General features: G+C 48.3%; 2 protein-coding genes and 1 non-coding gene across 3 annotated transcripts in view; all 3 read right to left on the bottom strand.

Moving 5' to 3' along the window:
- Positions 1–460, bottom strand: part of Synj2 (synaptojanin 2) — a 101617-nt gene extending 101157 nt beyond the window's left edge. The window contains 1 exon segment of the mRNA XM_059272814.1: positions 315–460. Coding sequence (XP_059128797.1) covers positions 315–441 — 127 coding nt within the window. The 5' untranslated portion in view covers positions 442–460.
- Positions 461–10444: 9984 nt separating this feature from the next.
- The window catches only part of Snx9 (sorting nexin 9), an 84516-nt gene continuing 69908 nt past the window's right edge, over positions 10445–25052 (bottom strand). Inside the window, exons 10-18 of the mRNA XM_059272813.1 lie at positions 24400–24530; positions 21468–21571; positions 20973–21076; positions 19182–19259; positions 16946–17022; positions 14634–14723; positions 13795–13909; positions 12995–13086; positions 10445–10914 (exon numbers count right to left, since the gene is read on the bottom strand). Of these exons, the coding sequence (XP_059128796.1) occupies positions 10867–10914; positions 12995–13086; positions 13795–13909; positions 14634–14723; positions 16946–17022; positions 19182–19259; positions 20973–21076; positions 21468–21571; positions 24400–24530 (839 nt within the window). The 3' untranslated portion in view covers positions 10445–10866. The remainder of the gene's footprint in view (positions 10915–12994; positions 13087–13794; positions 13910–14633; positions 14724–16945; positions 17023–19181; positions 19260–20972; positions 21077–21467; positions 21572–24399; positions 24531–25052) is intronic.
- On the bottom strand, positions 15302–15420 carry LOC131918901 (5S ribosomal RNA). The gene has a single exon (XR_009381125.1). It is a non-coding gene; the product is annotated as a 5S ribosomal RNA (ribosomal RNA).

The following is a 25052-nucleotide window of genomic DNA, read 5'->3' as shown; positions in this document are numbered from 1 at the left end:
AAGAGCGGAACCAGAGCCAGCTGGCTCTCCAAAAACAGACGCCCGCCCGGGGAAGAGCTCACCCCGGGACCCCGAGGCGAGCGCGACACTTCACCCAGCCAGGGGTGCCAGCTCTCTGGCGTCCCCCGCACCACGTACTCCGGCGAACCAGTCACCGGGGCCCGTCCCGTCGGGGAACCAAGCTCTGCTGGTCCCCTGGTCTCCACTAGTGAAGGAGGTCGCCCTCACTAATTCCCTCCCTCCCTCCCTCCCCAACGTCGCCGCCCGCGTGGGGAGCACGAGGGGGGTGGGGAAAGGGGGGACGTGACACTCACCCAGCGTGGCCACCGCGCCGGCCTCGAAGAGCAGGCAGTCGCCACGGCCGCGCGCCTCCAGCAGCACACTGCAGGGACCCGTGGGGTCCAGCCGCGCCAGCAGCCGCAGCCCTTTGCTCAGTGCCATGGGCGCCGGGCGTTGAAGGGAGCCGGGCCGGGTCCCGCCCGAGGGCGAGCAGCTTCCAGGAGTTTCACTTTGCGCCGGACTCCGGCGCCGCGGGCTCCTCCCCGGCCTCCTCCTCCTCCTCCTCCTCCCCAGCCTCTTCTCCAGCCTCCTCCTCCTCCTCCTCCTCCAGCTCTCCGGCCCCTCCGCTCTGTCCGGGGCAGGTGAGGTGGCGCCGCCACCCGGCCGCTCCGACGACGGCCGCGCTCCCCCAAGCGGCGAGGCAGGCGCGCGCGCGACCCACGGCGGGGACCGGGACGGCGGGGACCGAAGCCGGCGTGCGCTCCTCCCGCCCCGCGGGCTGGCGTTCACCCGGGTCGGATGCTCCGGGATGGTCCTGCCTGCGGTGGGCGGCCGCCGGCCAGGGAAATTCCACACATTCCTCGCCGCCGAGGACGCTGCAGCCGCGGGGAGCCTCCGCAGCCCCGACCCTGCCTGGATTCCCGCGGCCTTATATGGGCAGCCGGGGGCTGCGGGCTGAGCAGGGGCGGGAAAGCCGCCTCCCACTTTCCGGGTCCCACCCGGCGGCGCGCAGCGCCCCGTCCCCAACACACCTCGGATGGGACCCTTGGGCCCTGTGCCTCAGTCTCCCGGGTGGGACTGCAGAAGCATAAAGTGGCCTTCACGATGAGGCGAGGATGGTTACAATTGAGTACACATTTGTGAGTGGTGTGCGTGTGTGCCTGACACGCTCTGTAAATGCTATCTTCTACCGGGAACTTTATTTCCTCGTCCAAGCCAGACTAGCGTTTGGAGGCAACGGTTGTATTGAGTCAGAGAGCAGGGATCTTACTTCCCCCATTTATCATATGATTTTGACCTCTCTGAGCTGCACCTGGCCTCACCTATGACTGTCCGGTGATGAGCAGCGTCACCTGAGGATCTTAGCATGTGTTCTTCCTTAGTGTGTGTAGTTTGTGATCTGCAGCCTTCCAGCAACCTGAGGCAAGGCCCCTTGGTCCCGGGGTCCAGGTGCATTAGGATTGGTCTGCTAGCGAGGGGAAAGGGCAGTCCGGTGGAATTGGAAACACCTTTGCATGGGTTTGAAGGTTTTTTTGTTTCAGAGGTCCTCAGAAGCAAGTTTTGAACAGGTCACCCCATTCTGCTGTGTTAAGAACAAGCGTGGACCGTGCTTGGCCTCCAGAGGCTTGTTCTAGACAGCTTCTTTATAAGGTGGAGATATTACTACTTCCTGTAAACAGTGTGAAATTAAGGTTAGCAAATTCAGCTGGGCTGTGGTGGTGCACGCCTTAAACCAGCTGGGGCTCCGCAGAGAAACCTTGTCTCAAACAAACAAACAAAACAACAGTTTAGCAAACTTACCTTTGGTCCACTTTTTTACTTTGAGAAGAAATCAACAGTTCGTCATAATATGATGTCCCTGGTGACAGTGTCCATGTACACTCAGGTATATAAGTCACTTTCTCATTCTGCTTGAGAGGGTTTTTAATGTTTTTATTTTATGTGTATGTTTCCCTGCATGTATGTATTGTATACCATGCGCGTGCAGTACCCAGGAAGGCCAGAAAAGGACACAGGATCCCCTGGAACTGAAATTACAGATCGTTGTGAGTTACCATGTGGGGGGTGGGAACTGAACCCCCATCCTCTGCAAGAGCAGTAAGTGCGATTCACGGCTGAAGTATCTGCTAGTGTTTTGTCTTCTGTCTTGATAAATACCAGGAACAAAATCAACCTGGGTAGAAGAGTTTATTATCTTACAGGTCACAGTCCTTCACTGAGGCAAGCTGGGGCAGGAACTCCAGGCAGAGGCCATGAAGGAATGCTGCTCACTGGCTTGCTCTCTACGGCTCACTCAACTTCCTTTGCCGGGGATGGTACAGGGTTTCTCTATGTATCCCTGGCTTTCCTGGATGTAGCTCTGTGGACCAGGCTGGCCTGGAACTCAGGGATCTACCTGCCTCTGCCTTCCGAGTGCTGGGATTAAAGATGTGCTTCACCACACCAGGCTTCCAACTTGCTTTTTAAAAATACCCCTAGGACCACCTGCCCACACATGGCACCACCTACAGTGGACTGGCTTCTCTCATATCCATCATTTATCAAGAAAATGTCTGTGGCAGCCCAAGGCCCAGGAATGATGGGGGCTTACCTGTCTTACTGACCTGATAGTCACCTTGCAGGATTCCTGGTGGCTGTCATCACAGACTCAGCTACATCGTGGCAGAGTCTACCCCATGTACATTAGCAGAAGCCATGTAGTGTGGCAAGGAGGGGCTGAATCACTTGTCCCAACTGCCTGGAAAGCTTGTCTGGGCCTGTAGGCTGATCTGAACAGGTGATGGGGACACTGACAGGAATGGCTGGTTTGGAAGTGCAGTATGGCATTACTTGTTTAAAAAAAAAAAAAAAAGGAACACATAGAAAGAATACTAATAATCATTCTAGACCCATCTACAAACAAGGCACACACGACTTAAAACCTGAGAACTGGGTGTAGGCCCCACAGCTTTCCAAGTTAGTAGAATCTTCCAGACTGCAATCTATCTGCGGATGGCACCAGAGTCAATAAGGGCCCTCCAAAATCCCATACAAAAAAAGCCCTGCCCACATGTGCTTGGTAGCTCCAAGCTGCCACCCAGACCAAAGTGTGCTTGTAAAGCCCAAGCCCAGAGCTCCTTCTGCCCACAGGCCAAGTGCTTACATTTCCTCCTGGACTGTTCCTGGAAGTCAGCAAACCTGTTAGGCAGGGCTAGGGAAGTATAGAGACTGTGGTTGGCATGGGCACCTGTAGCTCGAGGGCATATGGGGGCCTAATTAATTCCCTTCTGAGGCTAAGATGCAGCTTCCACACAGGGGTGACAGGCTGGCAGTCAGATCTCAGGTGTCCTCAGTATGTATCACTTCTGGCAAAACAATCCAAAGCTCACAAGCACACCGGGTTTCACATGCCAAGACCAGCAAGGTCTGCCTTTGTTCAGAACAGTTCAGATTCAGGAAGAACTCCCAGTGGCCAGGGCTAGTGCCTGGCTACTGTCCAGACTGGTGGAAACCAGACAGAGCCTCCAACAATGCCTATCTGTTCCTAACGAACAGGTAGGGTATGAAGCGCACAGCTGCCAGGGCCTCCCCTGGTGGTTTTGGCACAGTGGGCAGGACTCCCCAGGTGTGCCTGCTGGGGAGTAGGCAGGTGTGTCCTTCCTGGTCTGACCCTTATTGGGAACAGCTGCCTTTAGACTGGATGGCAAGATTCACGCGCAAAGAAAATTTCACAGAATGTCTTAGAAAAACGTCTGGAGTAATCACCCCAGAACAGCATAAGAAGTTACAGGCAGAAGTTACAGAGGCGGTGGTGGCACACACCTTTAATCCCAGCACTTGAGAGGCAGAGGCAGGCAGATCTGAGTTTGAGGCCAACCTGGTCTACAGAGAGTTCCAGGAAGCCAGGGCGGCATGGTGAGACCCCGTTTTGAAAACCAACCAACCAACCAGAAAACCCACAGCATTCATTTTCCCTTTACTGGGCAGTGGTGGTGCATGCCTTTAACCCCAACACTCAGCTCTCTCTCACCTAGAAAAAGGCAGATCTTTGTGGGTTCGAGGCCAGCGTGGTCTACAGAGCAAGTTCCAAGACAGCCAAGGCTACCCAAAGAAACACTGTCTCGAAAAACAAAAAAGTTACAGAAAAAGTTACAAAAGTTTGGGTTTCTGGCCGAACAGACCTTCTATCCAGAACTGGTGGTGGGGACTCAGGAGTTTGCCTTACACAAGAACAAGCTTCCATCCCAGGAAGAATCAGAGGCTGAGCGCTGACCTCTGGGTGTGTGAGCAAAAAGTTGTATGACGCTTTCTATTTTTATGTATATTTGGAAGTGTTGAAATAGCAATTAAATATAGAAAATTTAATTGTAAAATATGAATTTGCAATTTTCTAAAACATTTCACCAAAAATCCAATTTTGAAAAAAAAAAAACAAAAATTTAAATTATTATGTGGTGATTTTCTTTTGAACAACAATCAATTCAGTTAGGTCCAAACATTATAGCCTAATAACCCCTCCACACACACCTCAACTATTAATGACTCTTTTCTGAGACATAGTCCTTGCTTTGTAGCCTAGGCTGGCCTTGAACTTAGGATCCTCCTACACAAAAGACTTAAGGCCTGAGAACTGGATGTAGGACATTCTAACAAGTGCTGGGATCTGAGGCTTTAGCCTGGCTTTTAAACTCTTAATAAGAAGTCTCAAAGTGGCCATCCAGGGCTGGGGTAGCTGCTCAGCCATGTCATCAAGGATTTGAACTAGTTTATTCTATTTTAGCGTGTTGGCTTCTTGCTTCATGATTTCAAAAGAGCTGCTTCAGTTTGAGGCATCACGTGTTTATTCCAGGTAGGCAAGACTCCAAGAATCAAAACTGGATGCATCTGTTTGTAATAAGAAAAGGGCAAAATCTCTTAAAGACTTTTCTGCTAAAGCTTCATTGGTCACAGCTATGGTTACATGGTCTTGGTGAACTGACTTCTTTGTTTCCTTTAGCTGAGGTGGACAAAGGTAGAGGGCACAGATGAATGGGTTTGGGTTAAATAACCAGACTGCCACATGGGGCCCAGCCAGCATTGTGGGGGGCAGAGGAAGCTCTGACTGAAGTTCTGAGTGAATGAATGTGTGCTGTTGATATGAGCATATCCATGTCAAGAGCCCAACAGGCTCTTTCCCATGGGAAAACGGCAATGCTTTACCCCCGTCCAAGTGTGAATATTGAATCTAGCGTGTGCAGAAAATGTCCACCGTAACACTGTACTCCCGTGTCTATGGATTGAAGACTGCTCCCATACTGAGGCTGCTCCTACAGGGATTAGTTGATTGAAGGCATGGGTACAGGTGTGAAGCGTCATCTCCTTGCTCCAAATGTGTACCATAAAGCCTGCCTCCTTGCTCAGCTGTATACAATAACCCCATCTTCCTGTTAGCCTCTATTCTATAAACATGCGTTTCTGGGGGTACTGCAGCTTCTGCATCAGAGAGCCCAGTCCACCAGAACCCAGCTATTTTTGTCTGTTTGTCTGTCTGTTCTTTGTTCCCTCACCACCCCTAGTCAGGTCAAGTGCCTGGAGACCACGCAAAGGTCAGTACACTACTCATCTTTTAGCATAAAGCTAAACTTAGTTATTAAAGCCTTTTCCTAAACAGGTCATAAGAATAATGTAATAGTAATAATTCTTAAGAGGCTGGAGAGATGGATGGCTCAGCGGTCAGAAGTTCTGGCTGCTCCTCCCCAGGATGAGTTTTTTTTTCCAGTACCTACAAGGCAGTGCATACTGTAACATGCTCTCTTCTGGTCTCCACGGGCACCAGGCACACAAGTGGTGCACAGGCAAACCACCTATACACAGAACATTTAAAAACATTTAAAAGAGTGCAAGATGTACATGTTAGAAATAGTTTCATTTCCTCCTGTGACTGGCAGGTGAGGTGGGCAGGTCCGGAGTCTCGCCAGTTTGCCTGCAGATCATACTGAGGCTGGTTAGGCTGGCACAATCCAGCTCGCCTTCTGGCCTCCTCGGCTTCGGCCCTCTTCTGAGGGAGCTAGTTTCTGCTGTGGCGCTGCCGGACTCGGGCTTCTGGGGGTGTCCTCGCTGGTTGATGGGACACTTAGGAAGGAAGGTCACGCCGTTCCTTCCAACTGGGCTCCAGAAACAGGACCCGACTTTTAGAGAGTGGCTTCCTCAAACACTCCCTAAAGACGTGTTTTCTTAGGTTTCATTCTCAACGATCAGAGCTCTGTTCTAGAAAATTCCCCTAGGTCAAGGTTTGTAGGTATATTTATGTTTTAAGCGTCTGTGCCTTGAATACTGGTGAAGCAGCCCGTTTACACCCGCAGTGACTCACGCTCCGGAGTCCACGCTCCGCCCCCAGGCCCCGCCCCTCAGACTCCGGGGCAGCCGCATTGGCCTATAGTATCCGTGGACCGGTAGCTTGTCTATCAGATCTACAGCCCCGCCCCCCAGACTTTTCACTCAGCCTGTAGCTTATCCCCCTAGCTCCTAAAAATGTGGCCCCGCCCCTCATCGTCCCAAGCCTCGCCCACAACCCATGCGCCCCGCCCACCTCTTGACAGGTCTGCTGCTCACCTATCCCGGCTGCTACCGGGAGAAACTGCATAGTAGTTGCCTGCTCCTTAGCGCCAGGACCGGACGCCTTGAAGAAATGAACGCCGCGGCTACTTCTACCCACCTGTTCTTTCCCTGTGGGCCCTTCTTCTTCCCCGGACCCTCATGCACACTCACAGCTGCACACCGGCCGCGCCACGGGGGTGGGTGAGCTGCCTGCAAAAGGACCCTCTCCCTTCCTGCTCTGCTGCGCTTGTGCGGGTCTCTTGGGTGCCTTGGCACATGCTAAAGTCCTCAGTCTTGCTGCGCTGGCTGATCAGGACCACCTTTGAGGGCTGAGGATACTGACCCATCCATCACACCTTCACCGCTTCCCTTCAGCTCTTGTGCTGTCAGAAGACCAGAGAACGGAAACCACTCCAAGAAAAAGAACAAGGAACGGCTGGTGATCCAAGTCTGGCTGGACACGGAAATCAACACTGTCTTTAAAAATTCAAAACAAATCTGTTCCTCAGGGGAGAAATGTATGCAGCAAGCCCCTGAATAATTTACCTACAACTATGTCCTTTTGTCCATACCCCTTTTTGGTCTCCAGGATATGGGCACAGCATAAAAATACCCATTTTGAAGTTAAAAGAAACTGCTATTAAAAAATACTCCCCTGGCTGGGAGGTGATGGGAGGCAGGCGGATCTCTGAGTTCAAGGTCAGCCTGGTCTACAGAGTGAGTACCTGGACAGGCTACACAGAACAAACAATCCTGTCAACCAATCTGTAATCACTACCAAAGAAAATGAACATCCCCGAGTAGTGAAACTTCATTGATGCTTTGATGTTTAATTATAAACGTCAAAGAGGGTAACAAAAACCAGTGGGCTATTTGGCATCGTATTTGAGAAACTGGTGCATCAATGTTTGATGGCTGTGGCTTCCATTATCTGTGAGGAGGTGTTCATCTGATGGCCTGCTTCTAACTTATGCCCAGTTCTAGAAAAGAGCTCACAAATTTAGGCACTGCCTGAAAGTGATGCCATGAATAAGGTATGGTTTCTTTGTTTGTTTTTTGAGACAGGGTCTCTCTCTGTGTAGCCCTGGCTGGCCTTGAACTCAGTGATTTGCCTACCTCTGCCTAAGTGCTGGGACTAAAGGTGTATACCACCACCGCCCAGCATAAGGTGTGTCTTCAAGAGACACAGGACCTAGAAAAGTCTGGTAAAGAGATATAATCATTTTTTAAAGTTTGACTGCCAGATCACAGCTCTATGCATTCCATTTGAAAAATGGTAGGAACCATTTATGTTGACTGAAAATGGAGTAGCAAATATACCCAAAATACTATTTTCTCAGAAATTTGGAAATATTTTCAAATTCTTGCATCAAATTGAAAAGCAAGACTATATATTTCTTGATGTTTTCACAGGACTGTGGTTAGCCAACATATCAAGTTGCATAAAATCATTTACCTTAATTTGGACTTGCTGTGATTTCAGTTTGATTTGGAATGCTGCTATAATTTGAAACACTGAATGGTAAACTGGATTTCACCTTGAAGATCCATGTTTAACTCATTTAAATATGAGGCTAAATGACCTATTAAAATCAGTTTCCATTGTCAAAGTTCTGGCACAAATCTTTTTTTTTTTTTTTTTTTTGGTTTTTCGAGACAGGGTTTCTCTGTATAGCTTTGCGCCTTTCCTGGATCTCACTCTGTAGTCCAGGTTGGCCTTGAACTCACAGAGATCCGCCTGGCTCTGCCTCCCAAGTGCTGGGATTAAAGGCGTGCACCACCACCACCTGGCGTGGCACAAATCTTATTACTGATATCGTAAGCGACTTGAGAGCATGTTGCAGGCCACAAAACATTTTCAGCACTTGGGGACTGGAGAGATGGCTCGTCAGCTAAGAGCTCTTACTGCTCGTTCACAAGGCCCAGGTTCAGTTCCCAGCACCCACGTGGTGGCTAGCAATCACCTGTAACTCCAATTCCATGGTATCTGAATCCTCTCCTCTGCCTCCCTGGGCACCAGGCACACACATGATACAAACACATACATGCTGACAAGCACTCATAGACATAAAGTAAATCTAAAAATGGCATTTTCAGTATTTGGCCACAATTTAGTCATCGTATTTCCAAAAAGTAAACGATGTTGACATAGTCAGCATCAGTACTTAAAAAAAAAGAAAGATTTTATGTGTGTGTTTGCCTACATATATGTATGTACACCGCATACATATGCAGGGCCCTCAGAGGCCAGAAGAGGGGATTAGATGCCCTGAACTGGAGTTATAGATAGTTGTAAGCCACTCGGTGGGTGCTGAGAACCAAACCTGGGTCTGTAAGAGCGGCAAGTGCTCTTGACACTGAGCCATCGCATGAGCCCGTCAAGATTTTAAGTCACTGTATTACTGTAGTTCTTCTGGGATATCAGAAAGTTGGTGTGAGTAGTTAAAAGTCAGACATCAACACAAATGAACCCCTCAGAACAGGACACACACCCTGCAGCATTGAAATCTTCCCTCTGAAGGAAACTATTCCAGGTGCCAGCCGCCACCGGAACGGGTCTGACTTTCACACTCTTTTCTTTCCCCAGCTCAAAGACAGCTACCATTTCTTCCTGCCCCTTGGCATCAACTCTTCTTAGATGCCTTTCCCATCTGCCTGGCTCTCTTCTCCTTCAGACATCTGGGAGGAGGGCACAGGGCATCAGAACTCGTGGCACACTTGCAGGACTGGCAATGGGGCTAAGGACCAAAGCTACTAATGTCGAGAGAGAGATGTTTTGGAGAAATTTCATCACCTAGACAACTTTCAGCAGCTGGAATAAAAAGCAGTTTCCAACAACAAAACTTCGACCACACAAAAATGCCAAAAAGTATTCTGAAAACGTGCTGTGGGAATTCGCTGTACAGTTTTTTAAACAATTTATTTATATATTGGCTTCTACATGCTCTTACATTTATGTAAAATATTTATACATATTCTTTACAATTTGTACATATATTAAATGGTTGTATCATAAACACTGTTCTATGGAATTTTATAAAAGAAAAATCAAGTAGGGGAAAATTACTTATAAAACATTAACAAAAACCCGTGATATCAAGGAACAAGAAGTTCTCATATTTGTGTTCATTGGATTTTCTCAGCTACTTATTTTTGGTTTCATTCACTGACTCTGGCCCAGACTTCCCATTCTCTATAACAGAATCATCAGATCAGAAAAGTGAGAGCAGTGGATCAAGTCATAAGGCAACTGTGGAAGGGGACGCGTCTGCAGGAGGGCGGCAGTGTGTGCTCTGTGCTGTCAGCCTGAGCCAGGACCAGGAGCCTCTGAAGGTGGGACACAGCCCAGATGGTCAGACTGCGCTCTCCATCCGCTCTACTGCACAGCCTTCAAGCTGCCGCCGCCCACTTCAGTTAACTTTCCAGTTCTCCGGGACAGGAAGAGGTGCTGAACTCCGGGTTCATCTTTTCAGAGAATCCTGACCAGCCTGCTGCTCCAAACCAGGAGGCCAGTAGCTGCACCTCTCTCTCATCCGGTGGAGAGCCGAGGGAGGGAGAGCAAGCAGAGGGGTGGGCACGCTGGCGGAGGCTGACTGCTCCTGGGCATAGGAGTCAGTGTGGCTACCCACCTGGGGCAGTGGGACAAAGCCCTCACCTTTTCTCACTTACTCTGCTGGCATAACACATGCCTGACCTTGAACTGGGAAGGAGTGCAGACAGCGCGGGACTTCGCATACGCCCAGCACAGAAGAGCGACCCGGTGGGCAGTCTGGGGGCCTCTCTACTACCCCCCACTGTGAGCACTTGAACTGCGGCTATGCCAGTGGGGGACTGCAGACTTCCCCACACAGACCAGGGACCCCAAAGGACTGAAAGAGTTATAAAAATATACAAAGATATATTTTTTATTCTGGCATATTTCATATTTTTAAGAAAGCAATTAGTATTAATTATTTGACATTGGGTAAGAACTGGAAGATCATGGGTAATGTATAAATTATGATTCTATGTAAAATACCAGGAGGAGGAACCCCTATTTCTCCATTCAAAATCTTGATAAATTTAAGTATTTTCCAAAAATAGACATTTCCCACTGGGTAACTAACATGTGTCAAATGAACCAAAGAAGGCCATCCCTAAGGAACTATTCACTTGGGCTGGCTAATGACAGAAACAGGTTTTTGTCAACTTATTTCTTTTTGGTTTTCTTCCTTTCTTTTTCTCTGTCTCTTATAATAGGGAAATAAATTGAATTGCATTGCCCCAGGTCAGAAAGAAGCACTTCGGAGTTCAGTTTTGTTCGGTCCTGGTCTACATAACCGGGAAGCGGCCGAGGGCCTGCCTCAGCTTTTCTGCGATCTGGTGAGAAAACAGAGCAGTTGAGAAATTACCACAGTGATTACAACTTCACAGTGTTCTATCCGTCCTCCTCCGAGTTAAACATTATAAACTTGTCAAATACACAGCTGGTCTGTTTGTCTCTTCTGCAGACATTGGGATGACCTTTGCCACCACAGCCCTGCCGCTCACAGTGGTTTCCACAGTGTGTGGGAAACCCTGCTTCCTGTCTCCACCTGCCCATCCAGGTCCACGGCCAGGCCCTGCTCCTTCTCCTTCAAAGAGCACGATGATGGCTTGGGCCACCATGCCTGCCCAGAGTCCCCTTCTTTTCTGGACAAGTATGAACACTCAAGACTTACCATTCTGTTGCTACATGGTATGTGGAGAGTCTGTATCTCTATGAGAGCCCAGGGTGCATTGCGTATCTATTATGTGCCTGTATCTCCTGTAAGGACACTAGGTGCCCCCTGAAGGCTCAGATTCCTTATTTATCTTGGGACCTTAAACATGTGCAGTAGGTGCTAAGTATACAACAGGTACTCATGCATGTTTACTCCATGAACAAAAATGTAAGTTTTAATACTTTAAGGGATATTAATATAAAGTGACAAAATATATGGTTTTCTATTTTGAATTACATGGTCAAAAATTATACATGTAGGGGTTGGAAAGATGGCTTAGAGGTTAAGAGCACTGGTTGCTTTTCCAGAGGTCCTGGTTCAATTCCCAGCAACCACATGTGGCTCACAACCATCTGTAATGAGATCTGGTGCCCTCTTCTGGCATGCAGGCAAAACACTGTATACACCATAAATGAATCTTTAAAAAAATATACATGTATATTTGATAATTAACAAACCAACAGAATGAGAACCTTAAGCGCTGCCTTTGCAGTATTTTCTCAGAGACAAATATAACCTACCACATTCTAAGACACATGGAGAGGCAATGCCCAACAGTGCCAACTGACATCAGAGTGTACAGTTAAAGGACACAGACTGCCATCATGAGGGAGAGCACTCTTGAATGGGTTCATCCCATGAGTGTGCCCCCAAACCAAGTGCTGCCAACCAGAATTCACAATTACAAACGGAGTACATTAAGCACAGCTTTTTCACTAATTGACAAGGTGTTTTTGGCAGAGTGCAACCCCAAAGTGACATATGCAGGGATGTGAGCTGAGGGCTAGCCTGTAGCATCTCTGAATGCAAGAGAGTCAACAGCATGGATGATGAGAGAGACAAGGCCGCCTCCAGTTCACTCCACAGCTCCAGCGCAGCTCTGCAGGTGTCTGAGCTCCATCTCCACTGACAAGATGTGTGCAAACGCTGCACTGAGTGAAAACACCACAAGGCAGGGGAAGGCAAGATTTACGTTTTCATTACAGTTTTCTGAATGAAAATGTTTACAAAACTGTGTTATTTTGATTTTCCTGAAGAGACTCCTTTGGTAACTGTGAAACCTGGGTCACAAACAAAGGCTGTCTTTGGTTTCCTTCCCTAACTGAAGGGGAGGGACCCTCTGGGTGGCAGGGTGACCTCATGTCATTTAGATGTCCCTGTTCATGGAAAGGCTCAAAAGGAAGCACACAATCAGGACTGCTCAAGGCTTCAATACTAGTGTCCAATGCCTGCTCCTCAAAGGAAAACTTGAAATTTCCCCTACATTAGAGTTACTGATTTTCCTTCATATGTGACTCTTTTGCCTATATGTATGTATATGTGGCATGTGTGTGGTTGGCGCCGCAGAGGTCAGAAGAGGGCATCAGATCCCTGGAACTGGAGTTATAGATGCTTATGAACCACAATGTGGGTGCTGGGAACTGAACCTAGGTTTTCTGCAAAAGCAACAAGTGCTCTTAAACACTAAGTCATCTCTCCAGCCTCAGGAAGGCTTTTTGACCCAACATTCCTCAACAGGGATGAAGTAGATGGAATTTATAAAGATTAAAAAACCCATACCACCAAACTGTTCAAAATGTAACCCCCTTCTTACTCAGGAGTAAAGATCCCAAACGATCACCTCTATCTGGTCAAGGTCACCAAGTGTGAAGCCCTCTCCTCACACATGTGCACAGGCACGGGCAGGCAGCACTTACTGTTTCATAGAACTGCACTTGCTGCTCCAGATAGAGACGGATGACGCTGTTGTAATCGTAGATCCGGTTACTGTGGAAGTGGTTCATCTCAGCTACAACAGAATTGTCCCAGGGATTAGTTCCCGGCAAGATTTCAAAGGACAACATACAATTTCTTGGCTCGGCTAAGTCTACAGGACCAGATCTGGCTGACTTCTATGCAGCACAAGTTCTCAACGCAACTCTATCACGAGCCCAGAAACAGGCAGACACCAGCAGAAGGGCCACTTTCTAGTAATGGATGGCTGTCACTGGCCAGCAGGCTGAACACTACTGACAGCCTCCAGTCTGCCAAGGCACACGTCTCACCCTTTCACCAAACACAGAGACGGCCACTTACTGCTCGTCTGCTCTCACATACTCAAATCTCTAGAAATCAGCTAATGCTTTCTTTTTACTAACCATAAATTATGCCTAAAATGATTCCCCCAGGCCTCTTAGATCCCACAGTCCTGGGGCACAGAGGTTACAGACTTCTGGAAGCTGAACTTTGGGATGTAACAGAACAGCATGATATTAAAGGCTGTTAAAGGAGTCTTGATGTCTTCAAGAAGTAATAAGATGTACAATTTTAATCAAGCTGTCACTCACAGCTATCCCAAGTCCATCTGTAAAATAAATGCTACCTGTAGGCAAGACAGACATTTTAAGTTAGCTGTGGATTTCACTGGAGCTCACCCTTGGGGTCCTACCCAGCGGCCAGGTCTAACGCTGGGGGTGATAGTGTCTCTCCACTGGTTACTCATGACCCCTTCTCTTACCTTGTAAAGCATAAGACATGGTGCCGACTCGCTTCACCATCGTCTGCTTGTCTTGAGGGGTGATTTTACTGGTTGCAACCAGCTTATCACTTTCTTTCACTTTTTCTATTGCTCCCTGGAAACACATAAACGCAACAGTACTTGAGAAGACAGAGCACAAAGTACTACTTTAAGATGCAACAGTGCTGACATTCTACAGACTTGGTACTGAACGGGAAAGTGCTGCAACCATGAGGACAGAGGAACATCTGAGTCAACGTCCTTCAACTCCGTTGGGAGCCAAAGGCTGCTAGTCCTGAAAAACGCAAGAGCTACAACCTGCAGCTTTGTGCACCATGAGAAAAGAAACAAACAGAACTCTGTCCTGCAAGATTCTACGCCACTGGTGTTTCAAGAGTCCACAGAGGAGAACAGGCACCATAGGTGGAAAGCCACGTGGAGGTGCGTGGAGCTGGTACATGGCACGTGTCCTTTCTCTCCGGTTATGGAACAGTGTTGTATGAGTGGGTGCTTGAGTGTACACACTGTAGGGCTTTGTCTTCTGGGTTTTTTTGTTTGTTTGTTTGTTTGAGACAGGGTTTCTCTGTGTAGCTTTGGAGCCTGTCCTGGAACTCACTCTGTAGACCAGGCTGGCCTCAAACTCACAGAGATCTGCCTGCCTCTGTCTCCTGGGATTACAGGCATGCACCACCACATCCAGCTAGTTTCTTTTCTCATGGATAAAAGTAACATCTAAACAACTGTGACAGTGCTGTATGTCTGGTGGCCCCTCCTAACACTGTCCCTTACCTTGTGACAGTGCTATATGCCTGGTGGCTCCTCCTAACACTGGTCCTTACCTTGTGAGCACCAATGATGTCTGGGAAGCAGCCAAGAAAGCCTTTGTATTCATGGTTGCACTCCATCAGGAAGTGGAGGTCCTTCTTTGGCTGTAACAAGACACAGGAATTTAAAAAAATCAAGGAGAAGAAACTGATGAGGAGTGTACTGCCACTGAGCAGCTCAGAGTGCTGCTTCTTTATTTAGACCAGTGATTCTCACCCCTCCTAACTCTGCGACCCTTTAATACAGTTCTGAATACTGTGGTGACCCTCAGCCATAAAACTGTATTGCTGCTACTTCATAACTGTCATTTTCTACTGTTATGAATTGCAAATATCTGATATACAGAATATCTGTCCCCCACAGGGACTGTAACCCACAGGTTGAGAACCACTGACTTAGATAGTCTCACTGGGTCTGGCTGTCCTGGCTCTCACTAAGTAGACCAGGCTGGCCTCGAACTCAGAGGTCCATCCGCCTGCCTCTGGCTCCCAAGTGCTGGGATCACAGGGTGCGCCACTGTGTCACTGTGTCACTGAGCTTTGGTTGTCAGCTGACACAACCCAGAGTCACTGGTCAAGAGGGAGCCTCCATTTAAGAATCGCCTGGATCAGATTGGCGTGTGGAATGTCTGTGGTGCTGGCTGCACAGGAATCTACTGCTATTTCTTTTTTTCTTTTTTCTAAGCCCACAGCACCTGGTATTCCCAAGGGGTCTCCTATCCAAGTACTAACCAGGCCCGACCCTGCTTAGCTTCCGAGATCAGACGAGATCGGGCGCGTTCAGGGTGGTATGGCCGTAGACTCTACTGATATTTCAATTGTTGTCTGTAGCCCCACTGCACCCCATCAGCACCCCACTGCCTAGAGGGCCTTCCGGTCCTGCGGCCACAGCGGAGATATGTAGGTTTAAACTAAGTCTGCTATCTTTTTACCAACAAAGACTCGGAAGTCAGATGCTGGGGTGAAAACCTGCTGGATTAAAGAAGTGGAGCAGGAACCAGTTGACTGACCTTGCTTTTTGGCCAGAGACACTGTGAGAGACACATCTCTTCACTCGTCCCCCAAACCAAAAGAAGCGCCAGATTCTAGTCCCGCCCTTTCCTTCCTTCTTGTCTTCTCTTTCCACATTCCTGGCTTCTCTACGGCTAATTCTGGTCAGCTAGTTGCTGGCTCTGCCCCTTAATTCTAGGTTAACTTCATTAACAGTCTTGAAGTGCCACAGTGTGATCAATATCCTGTGACAGTCTGATTGCTGATTCACAGACGGGGGCCCAGTCCACTATGGGCAGCACCATCCCCCGGCAGGTGGTTGTTGGCTGTCTAAGAAAGCCTGAGCCTCAGAGTGAGCCAGCAAGGAGCCTCCATGGTTTCTGCTTAGGCTCCTGTCCTGACTGACCATGACCTGGAAGCATGAGCCAAATAAACGCTCCCATTCCCAAGGTGCTGTTGGTCAGAATGCCTTAAACTAGAACACTCAGTGTTAAACATTTAGGATTAGTTTTCCTAACAGAAAACAATCCTTTGACAGTGCTAGACTCTGACTCTTCTGCTGTGAAGAAAGTGATAAATCATTTTGAAGTTGAGTTGTAAAAATAGAGATTTATATTACACTATCAGGGATTTTTTTTAGTTGATAGTATACTTTTAGATACTATTTCACATTTTTAATCAATTAAAATATAAGCATCAAATTGCAACAAGCGAAAATGTTATAGTTTAATGCCTACATTTTAGTAGATAATATAAAATATACCCAATCCTGAGGCTCACCGAAGGCGTGCAGTCCACAGATGAGGAGAGCAAGCTCAGGGCCAGGGCAAGGTCTAAGCCAGGTTCTCACATTATACTCCAGGATGGAGAGTGGAACAGAGACATCCATGCCAGAAGGCATTCGACTGACACCCTCCAACATCTTTATTTGGGGGGTGTTGGATCAAATTCTGGGCCTCACAAGTATTGAAGAACAATCTAGGCCATTTACCACTAAGCCACAGACTCCAGCCTCATTTACATTTTTTTTCTTTTGACTTTTTGAGAAAGGATCTTACTCTATAACTAAGATCAGCTTAGAATTCACTATTCAGCCTAGGCTAGCCCTGAACTCAAGGTTATCCCTTATTCCAGCCTCCGAAGTTCTGGTATTTTGGGTATGAACTACCACACCTGGCTTCACTTGGATTTCTTAATGAGACATCTGTCCACTTTGGCTTAACTGAAAAAGATATTATCACTAAATGAAATTAACAAAGGCCCACAGAAGCAGAAAAGAGTGTTTCTACCGGTATCTAAGTAAGAAATGTGGGTTGGGAGTGTGATTATGGCAGTACCTGCTCGGCCACCAGGCTGGCGATCTCCTCGTACGTCTTCCCGGCTTCTGTTATCGCGTCGTTCAGATCGGTTTCTCCTGAAATGGGTCGCAGTCTTGTGAGCCACGAGGGTCACTAATATTTTCTCTGTACTCATGGGTTTTGACACACACTTTATTGATGGCCTTTAGTTTAGAAAGTTCAAACACTGTCAGATTGGCGAGAACAACTTCCTAGATCCCCATCCTCATCCTTGGTTCCCAGGCGGCAGGCGGTGGCTGTGCTGGCTAGTTTTTAATGTCAGCTTGATGTAAGATACAGAGTTAGTGGAAGAAGAAACCCCAATGGATGACCTGTCCCTACTAGATGGGCCTATGGTGCATTTTCCTTAATAACTAGTGTGGGAGAGCCCAGCCCTTGGTGGGTGGTGCCACCCCTACGCTGGTGGTCCTGGGTTCCATAAGACAGGAGGCAGGCAAGCTACGAGGGAAAGCCAGTAGACCGAGTTCCTCCATGGGCTCTGCAACAGTTTCTGCCTTGACTTCCTGCCCTGACTTCGCTGGATAATGGACTACAGTGATAATATGTAAGCTGAAACAAACCCTTTCCTCCCCTGTTACTTTGGTCATGGTGTTTTATCAGAGCAGTAGAAACCCTAACTAAGACAATGATTAACCTTCCCCATTTACACCCTCTATTCCGTTTCTCTCTTTGCGGGACATACAACATTTTTACCTGCAAACTTCACTTAGAAGATAAGGAACATTTAAAGAATAAGGACATGAGACTGCAAACCTAGGAAAACACCATCGCTCTACTACTACAGAGGAGCAGCCAGTGTGCAGGCACCTTAGGCAGGCTGTGTGAGCCGGGGGGCACAGACAATGCACACCCGGGACAGGAAGGTGTATGTCTTAACTCAGTGCTCCTCTCAGACCTTTCTTTTTTGAAAACTTTTTGTGGGGTGTTAAGGAATATGAGTCACGCCCTTTGGTACATGCTAGACTGAATCTCTGTGTCAACACATTCTTCTGTCCCTACCTTGTCCTTACACTGGCCACGAGGTCCAGAGGCTTAACCAGATCCGGAATCAGTGTCTGGTTAATTCTAGTTTTCATACTCCAGAAGCAAATGTGATCTTCGCTGGCAAACCTGCGCCGTTCATTCCCTTTCACCCCGTGTTTACTCTTTGGTAATCAGCTCTGGTGGGGAGAAGCCTTCCTTGTTAAACCTTTGCTTCCTATTGGGTGTACTCTGAACTGCTCAGGTCCTTCCTTACAGTTTCAGAACCACAGACAGAGCCCACTGTCCCCCAAGGTAACTGGGATTAAATTACAAGTAAATGAGTCACTCTGGGTGTACAAACGTGTGCTGTGCTTCACTCCATGGAATTACTGTTTCACTAGTGTTCCAGTTTCCTCCCTTTGCCCGGGGAAGGCCCTCAAATGGGCATGGGTGGCACCTGAGTCGTCTGGAGGCCGAGTGCCAGGAAGCAGGCTTTGCTCCTGGATGCAGGAGCTGTCTGTAGGGTCTTCTCACGATGTCCTCACAAAAACATTCCACAGCAGAGTCCCCAAGACTACAGAGTATTCCACGGCAGGGGCCACGCCAGCAACTCTTACATTGTTCTACTGTTACTACCCACTCTGCCGTGGATGCAGTGAAAGATTTATCTGATGTAATTAAGACAGCCTTGGGAATCACGCTCACCTACACGACCAAGAACCAACGGCACAACACTGCTCTGAGAGTGCTCAGGAACACTGCCCCACACTTTCCTGAAGCAGATGCCAATCTGAAGGAGCTCAAATGGCTCCTTAAAAACAGAGGCTTTAGTAAATGAAGGACAGTCAACATAAAATATACCAAGCACTTTCAACACCTGCCAGAGTGCCACACGCACTATAAATACCCTGTCGCACGCTGACAGTGACACAGTAGAGAAAACAGGGAGCTCTCCGTGCTTTCGGGTGAGTGGCCCCGCCCTGCTGAGGCTTCTCTTTCCTGTGCCCAGGAGATGTGGGCTCCAGTGTTCTGAAACACTCACGGTGACCAGTTCACCAGAACCAATTGTACACCTTATGGGATCCACAAGAGAAGAGTGCCAGGGCTTTAGAGTTAAAGAAATCCTAAGTTGAGAAGTACCCCTTACCCCAATGTTCACCACACGATGCATAAAGGTACTGAAGTAATTCAAGATGCGGACAGTTATTACACACTTATCAACAAGGGAAATTATAAACAAATACAGACGTACCTTGGTAACCGCTGGAGCTAAACACTGTTGCTAAACTCTGCAAAGCCTTCCCGATCTTCTGATACTCCTTGGGTAAGGCTAGAAAAGAATCGTTAAACTCATCAGTCCTCAGAGCAGTCTGAAATGGATCCCACAGTTGACTGTGACTCATGACAGAAGACATTCAAAATGACTGAAATAGCGCCTATTAATGAAATACTGATGAAATGATTTTTCAACTGATGATTTCTTTAATTAACTATCATTTTTAGCTGGTTGCTCAATTAGCAGTGGGTACTATAATGAACAACCCACCCCCACACTCATTCCCTGGACGGAGCACATGGAAAAAGCCCAAAGCCCTCTCATGTGCATGTGGCCATCAGTGACCTTCGATACCAGAGTTACCATCTCCATACGGAAGGTTGGCAAATGCGGCTAAGTGTGGCTCAGGAGGAGGGTGTGTGCGGTCTCACCTACGGGATGTGAGGACTCACTAACTCATCCCGAGGACCACCCGGAGAATCTACAGAAATCCTGAGGCCACCCATGCATCTGCACAGACCCCCTTGGGGGGCATCTATGGCCTTCTGAAGGAAACCACTGCTTGACCTCAGGGGCTGGGAAATGTCAGTGCCACGCTTACTCTGGATCTCTGACTGCCTGTTTCTGTGGTTAAAGACATTCGTGCTATTTACCACATACAGTTTTCACTGCACAGATTAGAAGTTTGAACAGTCTTGGGTCAGTCCTTGCTAATAAGTGCGGTTTTTGGGTTATGTACAGCACAGACAGCAGGGATCTAATCCTATCAGAAACCACATCCATTTAAATGGTTTGCTAGGATGGCCTTCTGCAAGGTGCAACTACAGAAACTCAGCACTTTTCAAGTTCAAGTCTTGATTTGTATTTTCTTCTCTGAGTCAGTGCTAGGGACTGTGCCCCGGGGCTCCCAAGTGCAGGGGATGTGCTCTGTACCACATGCCTTTCCTAGGCCTTCATTCACAGAGGATGGTGTGTCTGCATGCTTCACTACTCTATCCTGGGACACCACAGCTACACAACTCAGGGGACACACGAACAAAGGCTCAGCAGCATGACAGTCCACACAAAGGACAGGAAGAAAGAAATTCTTAATCCCAGCAAGGGTGAGCAGAGCCATGGCTAATGTACCAGGTCCCTCTGAAGTGGCCTAGTCTGTTATATTTGTGTGTGTGTGTGTGTGTGTGTGTGTGTATGTATGTGTGTGTATATATATGTGTGTGTGTGTGTATATATATATTAATATCTATCATATTTTCTACCAAATATGTAGGCTATTTCCTAAAAACTATGGCTTTACTCAAATACACCACATCCTAAAACAGGCACATAAAGACTGAAAGGAAAGTCATGAGCTGGGCCTGGTGTCACATACTTGTAAGCAAATCACTTGAAGGGGTCAAGCCCTTTTAATTAAAATTTGCTTTGCTTTAATTTTAATTACTCTCTAAACTCTAGAAAGATTAATTTTCCTGAGATTACAAAACTCAAAGACCCAACATGAAACTCAAGTTAGTGTGGTGTTTTGTTTTTTTTATGACATTTCTAGAGCTACCTCTGTCATGCTCAACTTTCTGGTTTTAACTGGCGTGGAGAAGTGAGGGCAGGGCAGGGGTTGAGAGTGGCGCTGTGCCGCTCAGTCGGCCCTCGTGTGGACAGGTCCTCATGAGTGGGGACAGCAGGGCAGGGGTTTGGGAGTGGCGCTGTGCCGCTCAGTCGGCCCTCGTGTGGACAGGTCCTCGTGAGTGGGGGCGGGAGGGCAGCACTTACGGCCCGTGCAGCGTTTCCAGTGCTCCTGCCCCACTGTGAGCAGCTCCTTCACGCCGTCATCCATGGCCTTGGTGAACTTCCCCACAGCATCACACTTCTGTTCTCTGGGAACACAGACAGCGTCAGTCACGTCAGCAACGTCAGAGACAAACACAAAGCCCAGACTGCTTGAGGCCACGGGTTTGATCCCAAGTACTGCACACAACGATGGCAGCTTTGCTGGGCACTCCGAGGAGGTGGGTGGTCACTGCCACCTTGCCTCATCAGACGTTAGGGAAAATAACTAACATGATGCCAACAATGAAGCAGACCCAGGGAAGCAGCGCTTCACCGGCTGTGACGGGACTTCCCTGGACACCATGTGACTGCAAACCCCATCGGCTAGACAGTCCTTTCTGAAGATGAGCATTTCAGCTGCTGCAGCCCTGGCCGAGGCCATGAGCCCAGGGAGGTCTGTGCAGACCGAGTGGCAGAAAGTCAGGCAGAGGCTCTTACATTTCTGTCAAGTCCAAGTCAGGAGCCTCCGGTTCCATTGTGGAGAATATCATGACTCCCACCAGCTCGTCTTTCTCAGCCTTCCTCTTTCCAGTTTTCCATTCCTGTAAGAACATCAGAGCGTTACAGCGGCCAGCAGGCTGACATGTTCCTCCAAATCCCAGAAGCAGCTGAGGGATTGGATCCCTGCCTCCTCTTCTCAGAAAGACACGTCCGTCCCACATCCTCAGCACCAGACAGATGCCTCCTAAACCGCATCACCGGGCTGTGAGTGAACAGACTCAGCCACATTCCTTCTGCAACGCCTTCCAGTATAAACAGACTATAGATACCCTCTGGGAGGCTGACAAATTAACTGTGGTAACTCTTTCAAAAAAGATGAATTTTCTCATGTTATACGCATGTACGTGTGCCATGTACAGTGCCTGCTGAGTAAGAGTGCATCAGATCCATGGACCTTCATTTTTGAAACAGTGTCTCCTACTGAGACCTGGGGCTTGTGGACAGGTGAGGCTGGCCGGCCAGCGCGCTCCGCTTTTCCGTTTCCTCGGCTCTGTGATTACAGGAGCCTGTCACCAAGCCTGATTTATTTATTTTTTTTGTGTGTGTCTGTTTTGGGTTTCCCTAGCCCCTCCCACTGTTAGGATTCTCAGCTACTCTTTCCCTTTGGTTATTCACACATGACATCTTAGTTAGGTCCTTTTTTCCCCTCTGTCAATTTTTCATAGTTTCACAGCTAGGTTTTTTTATGTATTTTCTTGTATTTATTCCTAAATATTTGATAATTTTGAAGTTAATAGGGATTTTTTTCACTTAATGATTTGATAATAAAAATGCAACAACTTTATCCAGCTCTGGATAACCACTTATTTTGAGCAATTCTAGGTAGTCTCAGGGGTTTTCTCTGTTCACCATCATGTTAGCTACTAGTAGGCAGAGCATTACACTGCTCTCTAGTTCTACAACGTCTCTGGCTGGTGAGGAAACTGGTCTAACAGTAATAATGCTTTCTAGGCCCACAGCAACAACCTAAAAGGCAGCTTCATGGAAAACAAAACAACCAACGTCTAAGATTTCTTCTTTTGCGTACAGTATGACCTTTATCAGTGCTTTCTAAACCCCTGACAAATCAATATGACGAGACTCTGAAATCCTGGGGGCAACCACAGACAACAACTTGGGAGGGCTCTGTGCAGTTTCAGTACCTAGGAAGTAGTACTCACAAGTGCTCAGAGCATCATCTCACAGCTCTGCTACTCCAGGGACCCACACACTGCAGCCTTTGCACCAGAAAAACCAGGGTTGGCTACAGCAGTCTGCAAGGCTGGCTACTGACAGACACGCCTCACAAGGGCAGCTGAAGTGCCTGAGTGTATGATGTCCCCATCTGGTGCAGACACTACACCAACCATGCCTACCAAGTTCAGAAAGAGGCAATCACTGAAAACAAGGCCCAGACAGCTATTCTCTGTCAAGTGTACTTAGCATGCAGACAGAGCCCGGATGTTTAACCCATTTTGTAAAGGCATCACTTCTCCAAGGCAAAACCGAAGTTTAGCAAGGACATCTCTCTCTGAAGGTTCCACTGGGGGATAAGGTATTCTGTGAGTTGATTAAAGACAAAAATAACTTGGTAACATTTTTCCCTGGGTCGTACTATATTTAGCATTTGCTGTTGCTTCTGAACTAGCCCATGCTTTTATGCTTCAGTGTTTTATGAAATCTGCAACATTTGTTCTCTGTAAAATTACAGAGAAAACATCTTTGGAGACTAAACAATACATAGTGAGGAACACGTACAAGCTTTTCAAAAGATGGTTACTCCCAAAGCTGACATGGAGGTTCCAGGAAGGCAGCTTCGTCTTGGTTTTCACAGGAAACAGATAACCACTGGCAGAGTAACTGCCTGGAGCAGGCAGGGGCCAGCATTTATTCTGGACTCAGGACCTCTACTAACGGAAGAGGACTTGGCTCTGGGATGAATCATCAATCTGTAATTCTACTTTCCTACACGGTGCTGAGGCACTGGGAACCCAAAGACCCAGATGGTCGACCCTCTTTAGGCCCATATTTTGGGTATATTCTTCCCACACTCGTGTGTGTGTGTGTGTGTGTGTGTGTGTACATGTGCCAGCACGCATGTGAGAGGCCAGAGGAGGGCCTTGGGTGTCCTGCTCTACCACCTTCCATCTTTTTCCTTTGAGACAGTCTCTTGCTGACCCTGGAATTAGGACGGTTCTACTGATCCTGTTTCCACACCTCACACTGCTGGAGTCACAGGGTGTACATGCGGGTGTTGGGGATCTGAATCCAGGTCCTCACGCTTGTGTACAAAGTACTCTCCCTGAGCCCCAAGCCCCTTTAAAGAGCACTCTGGGAAAACTTCACACCTAGGCATCTTCCTCTGTGGCCATCCACTGGGGCCGACTTCTCCAGTGGACGGGGCCTGCTGACCGGCACACAGTCACACTATGTAACACACTTCCCATGCACCGATTTAGCTTTCTGTCCCTCTTGTTTTGGGGGGAGGACTGACAAAGACCAACACTGTTTTGGCTGCTTTCAGATGTAAATTCACTGGGAATGTGCCAGCACCCCTTCCCTGTGACCACCAGCACCCGTGACCACCAGCACCCCTTCCCTGTGACCACCAGCACCCGTGACCACCAGCACCCCTTCCCTGTGACCACAGCACCCCTTCCCTGTGACCACCAGCACCCCTGTGACCACCAGCACCCCTTCCCTGTGACCACCAGCACCCCTTCCCTGTGACCACCAGCACCCCTTCCCTGTGACCACCAGCACCCCTTCCCTGTGACCACCAGCACCCCTTCCCTGTGACCACCAGCACCCCTTCCCTGTGACCACAGCACCCCTTCCCTGTGACCACCAGCACCCCTTCCCTGTGACCACAGTGCTAGGCTACACCTGCCTTCTCATCCCGGAAGTTCAGGAACTGTTGGAAAACTTCACTCTCCGACACCACCGGGTGCCGGCACATCCTCGTCATCCAGGCCTGGAGCCGCTCCATGCGCATCTTGATAAACTCCTCCTCAAAGCGACCTAGAAGAGACAGAGTGACACACAACTCCTTCTAAAGAGAATTATCCCGTAGCTCCTGTGACAACTGGATACTTGGCAGAAAGCTATTTCAAGTAAAAGGCTCAGAAATTCACAAGAAGGATGTGTGTATGTGTGTGACTACAGTGTACATGTGTGATATACGGATGGAGTGTGTGTGCATAAGGGTGTATGTGTCCATGTGTGGGTGTACAGAGGCAAAGGACGATGCTGAGTGTCTTGTCCCATCACTCTGTCTTATTCCTTTGAGACAAGATCTTCCACTAACCTAGAGCCAGGTTTACAGCCTGCACACCTCAGCCACTGTCCTGTCCCCACCCCTACGGTGCTGGGTTATAGCACACGTGTGGCCATGCCTGGCTTTTTATGTGAGTGCTGGAGAGTGGAGCTCATGTGCCTGCACAGAAACTGTTCTTACCCACTGAGCCTTCTCCCCAGCCCTGACTCTTTAGTTTTGAAGAATGAAGTTCCAGGGGCTGCTCTTTTAGAGGACCCCAGTTCAAT

This window comes from Peromyscus eremicus, chromosome 8b (genome assembly GCF_949786415.1).
Source record: "Peromyscus eremicus chromosome 8b, PerEre_H2_v1, whole genome shotgun sequence".
Classification (NCBI taxonomy): Eukaryota; Metazoa; Chordata; class Mammalia; order Rodentia; family Cricetidae; genus Peromyscus; species Peromyscus eremicus.
This window is presented reverse-complemented; position numbering and strand designations above follow the sequence as displayed.